This window comes from Trachurus japonicus, chromosome 14 (genome assembly GCF_045865225.1).
Source record: "Trachurus japonicus isolate A0001 chromosome 14, Traja_1.0".
NCBI lineage: Eukaryota > Metazoa > Chordata > Actinopteri > Carangiformes > Carangidae > Trachurus > Trachurus japonicus.
The window spans coordinates 16,391,995-16,407,940 of NC_140920.1; the positions used below are offsets into that span (position 1 = coordinate 16,391,995).

A 15,946-nucleotide genomic window follows, 5' to 3' on the forward strand; every position below is an offset into this window, starting at 1 on the left:
GTTATTATAGTTGAGTGGAGATCACAGGCTACATGTGCTACCAACTGTGCAAACTAACTGTCTACAAAAGTGTGATTACAGCTGTGGTGGGGGGGGGGGGGGTGGGGGTCTGATAATGGATCATGAGCCTGTAGCCTTGACGGTGATGGTGACACTGACGGGCTCGTTGTCATCCCCAGGCGGAGGGGCCTGGCTGGTGGGGGTGGGGGTGGTGGCACTCAGCGGGGAGGTGGTGAGGGGTGAAGCTGCCCGGGGTAAAGAGATGGCTGGACCTGGAAGAGAGCAGCATCAGCGTCAAGGGTGAGCATCAATAAAACATGTTTAATGTCTGCTGAAACACTTCTGAATCATGTGTCTAGGGGACTTTGGAAATCGGGGAATTTCTCTTATATTTTCAATTGTAACAAGTCAGGTTTTTTTTTTTTATAGAAATCATACATTCAAGTAAGTTTTTTTATTTTTAATTATCACAGATTAAAATAAATAATTATTTTTTATATTTAACATCACAGATAAAATTGAATTCGTTTTATTTATTTATTTATTGTGATCACAGTTCAAAGTATGATTCTGTATCAAAGACCCTCTCAGCCTGATTGGAGCTCCTTGTTTAGTCTGCACTAGACCACTGGAATAAGAGAGGGATAATAATAAGAGAGTAACGACACTTCCATTGAGTCCCGTGGTTTGTAGGTGTCTTGGTCATATCAAATTACACTTACAATTTGTTTATTACAACATGTAGATTGAAACATTAATGTAGACAACTGATTTTTTTTTATGTTAATGTTTATCTGTAAGGGGTCCAAGATGATGCTATTAACGTGGGTGATCTAGAAATGTCCTTAAATTACTGAAAATACCGCACTTGTTCATTCACCAACAATACAGAGATGTCAGTTCTTGGGCACCTTTCCAAAACCCATATTCCGCCACCAGGGGGCGTTTCCATTGGACCAATGCGTGTCTTATTCCAGTGCTCTAGTCTGCACCGGTCTGCACCATATAAAAGGTCTGCACCACCGAAATCACCTCAAAAAAATTCCCGCATTTTGCCCAAAACAGGATGTGACGTTACGTTTAAGGGGGTAATAACTTTACTTGTCAGTAACTTTACAACTTCTCTTTGAGGCAGAGACGCAGCAGCAGCAGCAGCGGAGGTTAGTTCACTGTTGGAGTCAGACCTGAGGGAGGCACGGACAGTGAAGGTGAGTTTGGCGACCTGTTGTTGTAGAAAGCCCCAGGATGAGGCTTCTCTGTCCGGGCTGTCTAACCATAGAAATGTCATGCACTCTGCTATAAAAGAGTGTCTAACACGAGAACTCCCTGTAACAGGACGGAGGCAGACACGGTCGGACACGGTCCCCTGGATACGCCGCGAAGGGTTAAACATCTCAAAACAAGGTGAGGAAGACAACACTAAAGATTGAAATAGTCGTGCATGTTTCAACTAGGGCTTGGTATTGTTAAGAACCTCACGATTCGATTCGATTTCGATTATTTAGGTCAAAATTCGATTCAGTATTTAAATTCCATATTGATGCTTCCATATGGATTCAGTGTTTCCCATTAATTAAAGGAGGAGATGGCGGCCTGCCAGTCTCTCCCAGAAAAAAAAGTTTTGTTTTTTTTCAACAATGTGGTATATTGATGTGTTGATGAGAAGAAGTCGCTGACACGTCTTCTCTTGCATTCAAAAAAGGGTTTAGCCTATTAGCCTACCTCCAAAGTGATTCGAATTACTGGGAAATGAGCATTAAAAGAAATTTGAATCCTGTGTGTTTCCATTAACCGTACAGACTTTGCCCCGGTCGGTCTGATGTGGGGCGGATAGCAAATTGAACAGCTAATGTGTTAAAATTGCTACACTGTGCCTATGTGTGCAAGTGTGTGTGAGAGAGGGAGAGCCGCGGCCGCCATAGACTAGACTTTACATGGGAAACGCTGGATGCCCTGGTTGATAGTAAGTTTCGTTTTTACTGAGGAGGAACATGACGAACTGTGCAGTGCAAAGGGGTGCAAAGTAATGGTAACTGTTAGTGGAAATAACCCTGCTTTACATTGTTTTTAACACATAAAAGAAAAAAAAACATCATTATGAAGGTGTGGGGGCTTTTGGCGGTGCGTCACAATCAATTAGGCCTACATGTAGCGAAAACCCTGTTTGTTGTCTTGTGAGTGAACAAACACAGGAGCAGTTGGGGTGAAGCTCCGTCACACTTAATTCGAATAAATAATCTTTTATTACGGACTCAGGTCCATTATACTAGAATAGAGCTGTTTCCATCCCTTTTATCAACCAAAACCCAGCCATAGCGAGCGTATTTCATTTTGTGCGAATCAGGGGATTTTAGTTCGAATTAAGGCGTTTCCATCATAATTTTCCAATGCGACAGCTAGGCTACAGTACATAGATGCTCATCTAAACACGCTGATGGAAACGTGAGAAGAAGTGATCACCGCTGACGCGTCTTTTCTTGCATTCAAAAAAGGGTTTATTACAAAAAAAAAAAAAAGAACAATGTCACAAAAATGTTGAATCTTGGAGCATCTCTGGTGCCAATGTGAGATCTCTCTCTCTTACCCCAAGACACCTCTATACCCCAATAACCCCTACTCCAACCTCACCAAGCAAAGAGGTCCCAGATGTTCCATTAGGCTACCTCTAATCTCTAAGTGAAAAACAAAGGTATCAGGTATCCCCAAAAACCGGACCCCACAGGAAAAATGGTGAATACCAAGAGATACATTTTCCTAGAAATACATTCCACAAGAGGGACTCATTATCTCATCTATTAGAATACAAGCCGCTCGTAAACATGCCCGTCCAAACCTCGCCCCTATTCGTTACTGCAGCTAGACCAGGGCTGCCCAAGTAGCAGACCAGAATATAATGGTCTGAATGCTGCAGTTTTGTTTTTGTCAATTTGTGTTTAAGAAGGGAACTAAGTGATGGGCTACAGAAGAGAAATCTTCAGCTCATTTGTGACTGAGGAACATTAGACACCATTTATTTTGGGAAATTTAACAACTAGCCTACTCCCATAGAGGGAGGAAAGATTAATTATCTAAAAAATGATCTGATCTGATCAGTTTGGTTTTATCTCCGGGTTTTTTGTGTAGGCTGATTTACTAATGCAAATTCAGTAAAAGTTTCCAACACCAGTAGTTAGAAGTTGGACCACTGAAAATTGTCTGTTTAATTTTTTTCTTTATTCGTTTCTTTGAGTTGCCCTCAGCGTTAGAGCAAAATATCTGGCAAGATGGTAAACAGTTGGAGTGAAAAAAAGAAAAACTCAATATGAGGGATGTGGTGAAACACTGGGGGGGGGGGGGGATTTGTGAAAAGTAAATGGTAGTTTCATTTTATGTTTCTGCCAAGCAGGAAACATGGTCATAATCTCCACTTCCTGAGCTGAATAACGGCAAAAAGTGTTGAGCCTTGAGCATTTGCGTCTCTTCTTCATTTTACTTTGCCAGCTCACAAAATTGTGTCAGGCTTGGTGTGTTACATCCAAAAACATGACTTGTGTTAAGTTGTACTACGTTTCAGTTTGTTCTTGTGTCCCATTGAACCGACAGAGCCTGAATACATAGTATACACAAATAATTTCAAACTTTGTATCTGAAAAATCTACTTTTTTTGTAAATCTGTAAATTAAATCTACTAAGCAAATATAGTGGTGAGGTTAAATAAGGATGCCATTTTGAGTTAAAAGCTGAGAACCGCATGTAAGACGCAGTCATCAGAGTTCCCACTGTATCTGTGATAGTTTACGAGTCTAAGTTGTGACCCTCCAGGTGCTGTTGAACCTGGGTTCACCTGAGCCACTGCAGGAAGGGAGGCAGCGAGGAGCAGGAAACGCAGAGACCAGAAAGACAGCAGACATCCATGGTGGAAAAAGATGGCAAATCCAGGAATGGGATCATGGTGCTGGGGCAATGTATGCAGCGTTACCCCATTCCCACTCAACAATGTGAAACTACAGAGAGCTCTAGATGGACTGAGGGGGTTGAGTGAAGAAATGGCTCGAAATTCTGGCATTAATTCTAACAGGCAGCTGAAAGAAAACCTGGGATCTCTGGGCCTACCACTGATCTTGGTTTTAGTAGTGGCTCTCCTCTGTCTGGGTGCGTTTACCTTCTACATGCTGTTGTGCAGACAGAGGAGGAGGGAGGCAGGACAGCTCTCTGCAGTGGACAGTAATCAAGTCCATGTACAAGCATGCTGGCAAAATGTTTAAAGAGGAGTTGAACCTCCGAGTCTGTTCAGAAGTTGAGGAGAAAAAAAAGCCCCCAGTATATTCAATTTGACTTTGTGACTGTTATCTGACTGTTCAATGACCACTAAGCTCATGTGAGTCGTGTTGACCTCACCCTCTGTTCGTAGTAAACTGAGCAAAAATTTAAAAAAAACAGAGTGCCCCAAGACGAATTGGGCGTTCAGGATGTACATGTGTAGTTTAGATACGGTACATGTGTAACTGTTGTTTGTGGGCTGTTCATCCCCAGTTGTTTTGGAATAAAGCAGAAGAAACCCAGAACTGTATTGGTGTCTGTTTGTGTAAACACCTCATATACATAGTCTATTAGAGGAGGATTTCCACAAAAGTAATATTAGTTTTCAAATCAAGTAAAGAAACACAGGAAAAAAGTATTTTATTCATCTTGCCTGGGCTGGACGATCCACCGATCTCCTCTATTCCTCCCTCCGACCCTCCGACCACTTCGTCCTCTGGGAAGTTGATGTTCTCCCTCGACTGGCTGTGCTGCCTGGACGCGACATGACAAAACACTTTTAATGTCATTCCTATTCCCAAAATTAGTCGTCCACATCTTTACAAACTGCAAATGTACATTGTTGACATTGACACACTGAACTACGTATGGAAATCAGCTCTCTAGCTTAATCTGGCATATTTACAGCAAATAGTTGTTTTTGTATGTTATGAATATGCAGAGTCCCATTTCAAATAAGCCAATAAATGAAAACTCACCTGCCAAAGAGCATGTCGTGTAGTCCTGTGGGGAACAAATATAGAACATAAATAAAGAAACTTGGATAATAAATGAACATAGAAGATTAAACATGGTAAATAAACAGTGAGAAAGACTCACGTGGATTGTTGTTGCGGTTGCGAATTAGGTACATGAGCAGCAGCACTGTGAGAATGGCTGCAAAGAGCATCCCGCCTATCGCTGCTCCGACCACAGCAGGGTACATGTTGTGGCTTGGCTCCGCTGCAACACATCATAGTTACACATTGCAAAACAGTATACATCAACCTCATCATCATCACAACATCACACACACATCATGTTTTATCCATCAAGTGGTTCTCAACCCACGTCGGTCTCGTTCTTGTGGCTCCAAAGCCAGAAATGATTGCATGTAACGTGGTTTCTGTGACAACCACAACACAAGAAAATGTGAAATTAGCAGAAAATTATGTAACTTCTTTTTTTTTCTTTTTTTAAAGGAAAAAAAATGTATTCCTTCATTCACAGTTTTCTAGACTCCATGGTTTTGATGCTACCAGTAGCTAACCAGTAGATCGTAGTGCCTAATGTTTAACACTGTTTTGGCACTCATTTTAACCCACAACCTTCACTTTTACTCTCCAAAAAAAGTTACATAAACTCACTTTAATGTAAGCCAAGGACAGTACATGGGTTGAAAACCACTGCCCTGCCCTCACACCTGACCTACTGACCTTTCTCTGCCCTGTACACCTGGCTTGGTTTGATCAAATCGTACTACACATGGCACAACGGACACAAAGGACTGACGAGAAGAAGCACACAGGGCCAGTTCAAGGAAAGGTAAGGAAGGAGGTAAAGAGGAAGTGACTAGGAGGTGTGAAGCGGTGACATGTGTGTTATTGTATGTGTTTGTTGTTGCTTGTGTGTGAGTCTTTCACCTAAGTGGATAACACAAAAAGAAAAACAAAAATGTTAGACTGTCATCAAAGTCACAGTAACGGCAATCAGAGCAAGATCAATAATGTTTGAGTAATGACCTAACTCACCAGACACCTTTGTTTAAGACATCCCTAACTCAAGTCCCTGCCTTTGTTCAGTTTTCTGCAGAAAATCTGACCACACTTTCCTCACTGTGTTCACATGCTGTACCTGGGGTCTTCGCTGCAGACGGGTGTCCGATGGTGCGGTGGTTGATGGCTGTGATGCGGAACTGGTAAGTAGCGATCGGTGTCAGTCTCCCTACTGTGTGACTCCTGGTGTCTGGGTCCTGGATGATGTTATGGTACCAGACCAGAGAGCCGATCCTCTCCTCCCTCTCCTCCTTCTCCTCTGTTGAACCATTGCTGCTGCTGCTGCTGCTGCTCCTCCTTCCTGGTTTCTCCGTCACCATCCTGTGCTGCAGGATGAACCCCGTCCAGCCTCCTCCTTCCTCGTTCTGCACCTGCCACTCCAGCTCCACCTGGTTACGCTGTCGGCTGTTGTACGTCACTGTGATCAGGGTGGCATTGGGTGGCATTGGGTGCCCTGATAAACAGATAAAACACAACCAAATACAAATATGAACTTTTGCGTGACTTTTGTTTCGCAGGTCATTGTGGACTGTTGTGTGTACAGACTAAAATATCTCAACAAATACTGGAATTGGATATTTTAATTTAGGATAAGTTTGATTTCTTTAGGACCACTACTTCAGTAACTGTTGCATTGCCAAATTCCCATCATTCTTGTTGCACGTTGTAAGTGTTAAACTAACACGGATGAACTGCACCAGCATGTTTGCATCGTCATTTTTAGCATGCTATGTTTGCATTTACCTTGAAGTACTGTTAGGGTGAAAACTGTCTTAACCCCACTGAATATTTGCCTTTACTAACTGAGTTTGATATTGTGCCTTACTGACTAACAAATAAAACAGAGCACCATTATCTCACTGACTGATGAGATAAAGCTGAACCTGTGTCTCTACACTGGAGATTGCCAAGCTGCACACAGTTATCTCATCACCAGAACTAACACTGAACATATATTCTCCACTTTGACATTACTGATCAACACTGAATGTATCTCACTAATGATTGTTTTAGTAGATTGAGCACTTACACATTTTACCATTTAAACAAGTTAATCCTGAGTGGTGTGAAACTTTTGTCTTTATGTAAGTTGTTCTGAATTGTATTAGAGCTGACGTGTCCTGTTGAAGAATGTGAGGGAGTCAAGCATTGGCCCTTGGAACGAAGGGTTAACACATGGAGAGAGAAGGACCAGGACATAGAGAAAGATTTATGTACCTGTTTATGCTTTCACTTTAGGTAGTAGTAAAGTTCAGTCTCATGTTTTAACTAACCTATTGTGTCTTATATTTTTGACTAACCCATTGAGTTTAAAGACAACTGAAACTTGTAGCAAACCCTATAGATTTGTGTTGAGCTTAATTCATAATGCAATGAATACCAGTAACCAGTTTGATCATTCAGAGGCAAGTTGAGAGAACACAGAGCCACAGTGAAAAGAAAACATCTCCAAGGCCGAAGGGAGGAGAGGATGAGAGGCCCGTGAGGCCCTGCTGAATGAAGCATCGTAAAGAAGAGTTTTTTAATGATCTGTATTACGGCCTTGGACTTTCAGAGACCTGGGACGGAAAATTTATGTCAGTTCAGGGAGGGTTTTGTTGTGTTTCAGATCCGGAGGTTCGTGTGTTGGGAACGAACCAACGAAGGGAGGGCTAAGTCTAAACCACAGCCACTCCCCACCTGTTTTTGACCAATAAGAATTAATTACACACACATAGTGCGAAGTATTAAAAATGAATGTAATGCTTTTGTCTGGAGCAGATTACAGAGTATTCTCGCTCTCTTGGGATGGTGATTGCAGCTAACTGCTTGCAGACTGCGATTTCTTGAACAGGAGAGTTTTTTGTATCTGTTTCCTTTGATGATCCAATTTAATAAATAGTTAACCGGAACGTCGTTGTTTGTCCTCTCTTGGAATAAACAAACACGCATGTCCTGTTTTTTCAACCTGACAGTACAGATGCCACTAGTTCATGATAAACTACTATTTTTTTGGGGGGGGACTTGCTTTTTAAAAATGTCTTAAAGATTTAGACCAGAAGATTAAACAGCTCTTAAGTTTGTGAAGCATAAAAGCTGAAGTTGGCTAAAGACAGGAGGCAGGGTGAACAGGGTCTGTCCTTAGGTGATAGACACCAGCATTTCTAGAGCTCATTGACTGATTGATTAATATCTGGTTTATATTCAATTCATAAATCTGGTGTAAATGTGTCTTTTAATGGGTTTCTGTTTCCGACTATTTCCTAGTTAGGGTTAGGGTTAGGGTTAATCTATAAACTACGACTAGTAAACTACAACCTTCTACTTTTACATTGAGGTTTTTATGCCACTTTACCTTTTGTCTCTCATTTTGTAGGCTACTCTTTATGCTAAGCTAAGATAATGAGCTGTTGTCTAAAGCTTCATATTTATCATGTAGGCTAATTCTCTGTCTTTTCAACTTCCTGCAAATAGCGGTAGAGAACTGCCAAACTACTCTTTCAGAGGGGTGGTGTTTAGCTCAGTTGGTAGGCCTATAGAGCACCCAACCCATGTGTTGAAGCTATAGTCCTCACAGCAGGTTCGAATCCCGCCCTATCTTGCTTGTCATTCCCCCCCTCTCTGCCATTAAAGGCAAAAAAGACCCAAGAAAAGCTCTGCTTAGATATCAACAAAAATTTGAAAACAGGAAACCACATCTTACTCTTGACCACTAGGGTGACATTGATATCCGTTCCCCCCACTGCGTTGGAGGTGGTGCACCTGTACTCGCCACTGTCCTGAATCTCATCCGTGTCTCTCACGGTCAGGTTGGCCCATGCAGATGTTCGCAGCAGCTTGTACTTGGAGGTGTCTCGGACATCCGCACCCTGATTGTTGAACCAGCTGATCTCGCCGACAGGTAGATAGTTGGCTCTCAGGTTGCAGGTGAGTTGGACGTCACTTCCCTCATACACAGACACAACTCTGCGCTGTGTCAGCAACACAGGGGCTTCTACAGGTGGAAAGTATGAATTAATTGACAAACCATATTTTCTGTTTGTCGTGACGTGTTTCTGATGATATGCACTAACCTAGTGTGAGTCTGCAGGTCTGGGTTTGGAGCAGAAGCGGATGTTTAGCGTGACATGTGTAGGGTTTCCCGCTGCGGGCAGTGCCGTAGCGAAGGATCAGGATGTTGGAGTTTTCTTGGGCGACTTTACCCTGGCCCCCCGGCCCCTCCCACCACACCAAAGCTTTTGGGGCCCCTCCGTCCCAGGAGCAGGACAGCATCAGATACTGCTGGTTGTTGGTCACATAGGCAGAACACACTGGCTGTGCAGGAGGAACATCTGGTGGAGAAGAAGAGAAGTGTGAGAGGTGTGTAGACCAGAACAAAACTCAAACCTGTGTCTGTTCAGTTGTTTTGATCCTCACATGTGCGTGTTGTGCACTCTGTTGACTGTCTGAGTGCAGGGTGTGAGCCCAGGCACGTGAACAAACTGCTGCTGTTGGACGCCAGATCTTCAGGCGGCAGCAAGAGGGCAGTGTTGCTCAGAGGATTTGTTTGCTGTCCTGTGTTGACCTCATCCTGTGCCGCTCGTTTCAGGTCTCCGGTCCAGCGCAGGGAGGCGGAGGGGAATCCACCGGGCCAGGAGCAGAGCAGCTTCAGAGAGGTGTGGTTCAGAGCCGGCTGCACAGAGCAGGAGGGGGAGCCATCGGGTGGGTCTGTGGGAATAAGATGCAGCGTATCGAGGCAGTGGCGTGCAAGGTCGGGGCTACATGATGTCATCAGGGCCAAAGAAAGTGCCTATGTGATTAGTATTTAGGCATTTTGGTTGTTTCTTACTAAAAATTATGGAGGAGTAATGTACTTTACATTAAATATGTTTTTAGATGCAACTTTTATCATAATAGAAATGGGTACAACTACAAGTAAAACTACAACGCCTGATGTTTTTTTAATGTGAAAGATTAATGCTCTGTATAAGAAATGTAATGATCTTCATTAATACATCGATTCAATGATCAACAAGTCAACAGCATCAATCCAACATAAAAACGACCCTTTATTTGGAAATTCCCCTGGCGCCTCTGTCCACTGAGCAGCTGCTGCAATTTCATATCTCATTTTCAAAGACGTGAATGTAGCTAATCACTAACATTTAAAACCATTCAGTTTGAAACTCTAAACAGGAGGCTGCTTTACATCAAAATCCTGCTTTGATGTATAGAAACTTAATGTTTTTCAGTTTTCTTTAGTAAAATGTGAACATTGTAAAGCTCAGTAAATCAGAATGTGCACTTTATATTGAACAGGAAGGCAATTGTTATTTTCAGTTGAATATCTGGTTGAGCTCAGAAATAAGAGTATCAGATAATATTTGAGTTGCTTTTTGTGATTTGACATGAATGGAAGTGATTGTTCAAAATCAGCAGAGGATATGTCATATTGATCACTGATCCCTAAATCAGATTGAGTCACAGCTGTATCCTAGCAGACTTTGTGATATCGACAAACATCGAATTGTTGTCCATTGAATCAATACAATATCATATCATGGTGAAACTTGTGGATTTACAGTCTAGATACATGACCTGAGGAACTGCCCACCAAAACCAAACAGGAGAGGGGAAATGACAAGCACCGGCTTTCTAGCCAACCAGCACTTGCCATGGCTGTGACATCACAGCGAGGTACCTGCCAGAGAGTCCCATCAACTTCCCAGACGGCCCGAACAGGAGAATAGGTCTGCAGCAATTCCACACTCTGCTGTGTGTTGGTGGTGTGTAGATGTGTGAGAGCATTTGCAATCTTTCTGAGTGTTTTTTGTGAATTTGAGTATGGGAATCAATAAACTGAATGGAGGAGGAATGTTTAAAATAGAAAAACAGAGGAGGCAAAGGAGTTTTGTGGGTGATGCTGGAAACAGGAGAGGTGCGTTTGAGGGCTAAAGATGAGATAAGAAGATTTGTGTTCTCTGTGTCTTGTAGTACAAATGCCAAAAATGAATGATTTAACCAGACATCGTTGGCATTTGCAGAAACCAATGCAGAAGAACACGGGTTGAGACGGAGGTCAGCCAAGAGAAGAAGGGCTGATGGTATAGTCCGAGGTCAGAGGTCAAACTCACAGTAGACAGTCAGGCTGATGGTTTTTTTGGAGCGGGTGTTGAGGTAGGTGTTCTGTGCCAAGCAGGCGTAGTCGCCAGTGTGCATGCGGAGGATCTTGGTGATGGTGAACTGCGGCCCGGCGTAGACCTGCGAGTTGTTGTAGAACCAGACGTACTGACTGGCCGGGTTGGACTGGGCCTGACAGAGTAAAGAAACAGTCTCTCTCTCCAGGGCTGAATATCCCCGCTCCGTCATGCTGTACGGGGTCACGTCTATCTGAGGAATGTCCGGACCATCTGGGGAGAAAGGACACGAACACACTCCTGTTATGATGCACGCGTTACACACACAGGTGCATAACCTCATTCATTTGGATAGATCCAAGAGATCTTTATGTGCCCAGTTGAGGGCTGGGATTCTCCCTCTGGCAATAGATGCAGGTAGGTTTAACTCAGTACCTGAGGAGGGAAGACTATGCACATTATGTAATTTAAATGTAATCGAGGATGAACTGCATTTTGTGTTTCATTGTTCGTTATATGACGAAGCCAGGCAGGTTTTGGGTTGATGATGAGGTAAAGTTGGAATGGTTCTTCAGAAAAGAAGTCTTTACTATAGCTACTTTCATAAAAAGTGCCTAGTCAATAAGAAAAAGTGAATTATTTATGTGAATTCCATGTGGTTTTTGTTTTGTCTGTGCTCTGATGATTTTGTTTGTTGTCTATGAAATGTGTCTTGTAAGCCCTTATAGGCTGGGTGCCTTAATTGGTGCATGACAAAATATAAATTCATTCATTCATTCATTCATTTATTCATTCCACACTGCAACAGTTCATTATCAATGTTAATGTTATGTGTTTGATATATTATTATGAAAATGCTCTGTGATCTTTTAATATTACCCATAAACACTTAATGGTCCAAACCAGTCAGTGATACTCACAGATGGTGTCCAGCCATAACCGGTTAGAGCTCTCCCTGTTGACGGGGTTGCTGGCTACACAGCGGAACCAGCCAGTGTGGTTGCGGTTGACTTGGGTCACGTTGATCACGCTGGAGTTGCCCTGTGCAAACACTGTGACGGTGCCGTTCCGGGTTTCATGGTGCCACTCGTACTGGATCGGCCCAGTGCCATTGTCCAGATTGCAACGCATCCACATTGTAGATCCCTCCACCGGAGAAGCATCACTCATCAGGAGGTACGGCTTACTGACCGGGACTGTGGGAACATGGGAGTGTGTTTACTGACTCCAGTGCAGATGAACAACAGTGTTTGGTGCATGTAGGCTACTGTATGTATTCAGACAGCTCATGTTCACCTGCACACCAGAGGGCCCCAAGCTGAGAGAGCCCACACACAAATGTGCACACTGAATTCACATATATGAAATATATATGGAAATAAAAAGTAAAAAACATATTTCTATGTATGTATAATACATAATTTAACCTATATATCATTCATATAACTATTTATACACATGCCATTTATGTATTTTAATGTGTCATATATTAAGACATACGTGGACTGTCACTAATATATGTGTCACATACATTTTACCAATAAAATAAATGAATGAAGCTTATGCTTATATTGTGCACATTCATATGTAAATGTCCATACCAAAGACCATTGACAGATATTACTGTTATACCTAAACCTAAGACAGGCGTGTATGTTTAAAATTAGAAAGATATATGGTAGATATATATATGTGTGTGTGTTTTGGATTTTGTGGCTGGTTTATTACATTTGCATTTATTCATGAAATATATAGTGTTAATACTGTATTTGAAAGCTAAATATAATTCCATATAGAAATTCATCATGTCGATATTTTTTATACAATTTAACAATGTATAAAGTCATGGATGTATGGGAGGGGACAAATACAGGATTATTTCATAACTTCAGTATCAGCTGTTCTCATATTTTTGGATGTGTGTGTTGACCTTAGATGTCCAGTAGAAATGTTCCCCCTCCTGCCAGCACCCCTGCCTGCTGAGGTGAAATCTTACCTCGGACCGTCAGGTGTACGTAGTAGTAGTAGACTTTGGGCTCTCGCTCTATGTCGTAGAAGGCCTGGCAGGTGAACAGGCCCTGTGCAGCCAGTGGCAGCTTCTCGATGCTCACATCTGCACTGTTGGAGATGATCATGAGCTGCCCCAGCGTCTCGGCCAGTTTCTGGATCCTCGGCCCGCGTCCCAAGTCATACACCACAGCCTTTATAGCTTCAGTGCCGGGCTTGGTGAAGCTCCATATGTACATGTCAGGTAAGGTGGCGCCACATTTCAGGATCACCGCTTTGCCCACCACCCCGTTCACAGCGTTGTCCTGGTACACCACCTCCCAGTTGTGATTGATCTGCACCGCTGGTGGAGGGAGAGGACACACACAGACATGCAGCCAAATGTGTGTGTGTGAAGGAAAAGAAGATGAGGGGTGTCATTTGCCCTGGCAGTATTCAATTACAGGATTGATTACACTGTGTCAGTCGCTCTAATAGTTTAATAAGGGATCCCAAAACATGAGACTGGATCAGTCCAATTATCTTTCCATAGACCTTCATTTTTATCAACCAGTTTCTTCTCTTTCTCTGTTAAAACCAGAGGACTGACAGCAGTTTGGGTGAAATGAATCGAAGAATTTTGATCATTTCAATCGATAAATATCACATATACAATTATGTACTGAACTGTGTTTCATTGACCCTAATGTGATGTAACAGACACAACTTCCCAAGTATCAGTTTTTAACCATAACTAGGTGAGAATTGGAGCCAAGTCAAACATAAAGTGGTCAGGCTGATTTATCTGTTTAACTAAGTGCAGATATACTGGTAGCCTATCCGTGTTTGTCAGAAATTACAGACTGGGTGTCAAAGACACATCTGAATTCCTTCCCCTCACTGATATTTAGTAATATTCTGGTCACAAATAAGCGCACAAAGAATATTGAAAAATTGTGACAAACCTACAGTTCAATATCTGTCAAACTACACCTCAAATCTAAGTTTAACACAGAAGTATTACACCAGCTTCTATTGAAAGTCATTAGATAGAAGAAAACCAGCTTTAAATTGTCACACATAAAAGGTTGGATCAACCTAAAACTCTTACCATAGGTTGTGAAGGTGGTCAGACTGCTGTGTAGAAATAGAAAGGCCAGCCCTAGCAGTTGGGCCACCATGGTATCATGATGATCCCGAGTCCAACAACCTCTTTACTCCAAGAAATTACAGAAGAACTGATGGAGAGGTGGAGGAAACTTCTGGACAAACCAAACACTGGTTTCCCTCTCTCTGCTCCACAGGGTTTTCAGAGAATCCACTTTCAGGCACTGACTTCATTAGACTGAGAGTAGGAAGGGACGGACGCTCACTAAACTGATTTGGGCTGAATTATTCATATGGTTTTTTCTCTCTCTCTCTCTCTGTCCCTCTATCCCTCTTTCATTCTAGTGCAGGGGTAGAATAACATGCAGATACCGACCTCATCCATTTTTCAAGACGCAGGAGTGGACAGGTTCGCTTTCCACACACACACACACACACACACACACACACACATGAACACAATATCCAGGGTCTTAACATGCACATTCCTCCACACAAGACTTTCGTTTTAAGCATTTCTCTACCTGAATCTTCAAATTAAGCATCTTGTAAATGTTTTGCTTTCATCAAAATGTTGCTGGTTGTCTCAGTGTTATCTACAGGACAAAAAAAAGTGCTAAACAACAGGGAGGTGATGAGGTTTTATTTAGTTTTCAGGCTGCATGTCCCTCTGTTTTCTACTCATTCTGGGCGAGTTATAAAGTTAAAGGCTCTAGATTTTAATTTCAGGGGTCATGTGAGGACCAGAGAGCAGAGTAAACTCTACTGATGGGATTAGGATTAAAATAGATTTAGAAATCTGGCATCTCACAGCGATGCTCAATGTTTCCTCACAACATGCTGCGACCTCGACACTCAGCAGGCCACCGTGTAAAGACGTAAAGCCGCACAGTGTCCAGTTAACGAGATGCCGCCGCTGCACTTGCACACCATCTGACCTCTGGAGCCGTCGTTCATCCAGTGTTTTCAAATATTCGTCACCTGAGTGAGGAGGTTGTGTTAATGTGATTATAAAACAGAAAAGAGAAAGAGCGGAGGAGGGACGGTGGATTGGAACCATGAGTGTGTAATGTGAGATGTTTGTCATAAATGAATGCAGGACAGAGATCAGTTTTCCTCACTTGGCAGCGATAAAGACTGAGGCCACAGTCACTGAGCTGTAGCCTATCCATGTAAAAACCACACCAGCACCAAGCGATATTACATCAAGAAAAAGTATAATAATTCCATCAAATATGAAGATGTAGTCAAAAATATGTATCTCAAGTGATTTATTACACATTAATGCAATTACTCTGCCACTAACTATTCTAACCCTTTTATTCATATTGTAAATATCTGACAAATGCAATATAAATTTAATTTACACTGAATAGTTAACTGTTTGGCCTCTATGGCACTTGCACAATTGTCTTTTATGAATGGCTGCCTGGAAAGCAGGACTATGTGAGTAGAGCGCTGTGGCTCAGTCTCAAGTAAAATGACACCAGTTGGAGTTTTGTTGACCTCGTTATCAGAAGCTGAACCTCAAGGCTGAGGAAGTCAGTGAACCCCCCACAAGTGCCACATGTAGTGAACTTGTAGCTTTTCTGGTTATTGAAGGCTCCTGTTTTGGCTTTCATCCTTTGGAAGTACCAACTGTTGGGTAAAAAAGAAAAGAAAAGGAACAGCACTGAACTCTGAGAAAGTAGAAGGAGTGAGAAG

General features: G+C 42.5%; 1 protein-coding gene and 1 long non-coding RNA gene across 2 annotated transcripts; one reads left to right on the forward strand and one right to left on the reverse strand.

Annotated features, from left to right (window-relative positions):
- Nucleotides 1-109: 109 nt before the first annotated feature.
- vsig10l2 (V-set and immunoglobulin domain containing 10 like 2) lies at nt 110-14,472 on the reverse strand. Its single transcript, XM_085796837.1, has 12 exons — nt 14,247-14,472; nt 13,146-13,499; nt 12,070-12,345; nt 11,147-11,422; nt 9,450-9,740; nt 9,107-9,364; nt 8,737-9,027; nt 6,133-6,507; nt 5,119-5,241; nt 4,998-5,022; nt 4,673-4,773; nt 110-272 (listed from the first exon to the last, which is right to left on the reverse strand). Exons 1-12 carry the CDS (start codon nt 14,314-14,316, stop codon nt 121-123), a joined length of 2,592 nt encoding a protein of 863 aa, XP_085652963.1. The 5' UTR covers nt 14,317-14,472; the 3' UTR covers nt 110-120.
- Nucleotides 1,132-4,435, forward strand: LOC146974574 (uncharacterized). The gene is made up of 3 exons (XR_015037557.1): nt 1,132-1,208; nt 1,336-1,404; nt 3,802-4,435. It is a non-coding gene; the product is annotated as an uncharacterized LOC146974574 (long non-coding RNA).
- Nucleotides 14,473-15,946: the final 1,474 nt, after the last annotated feature.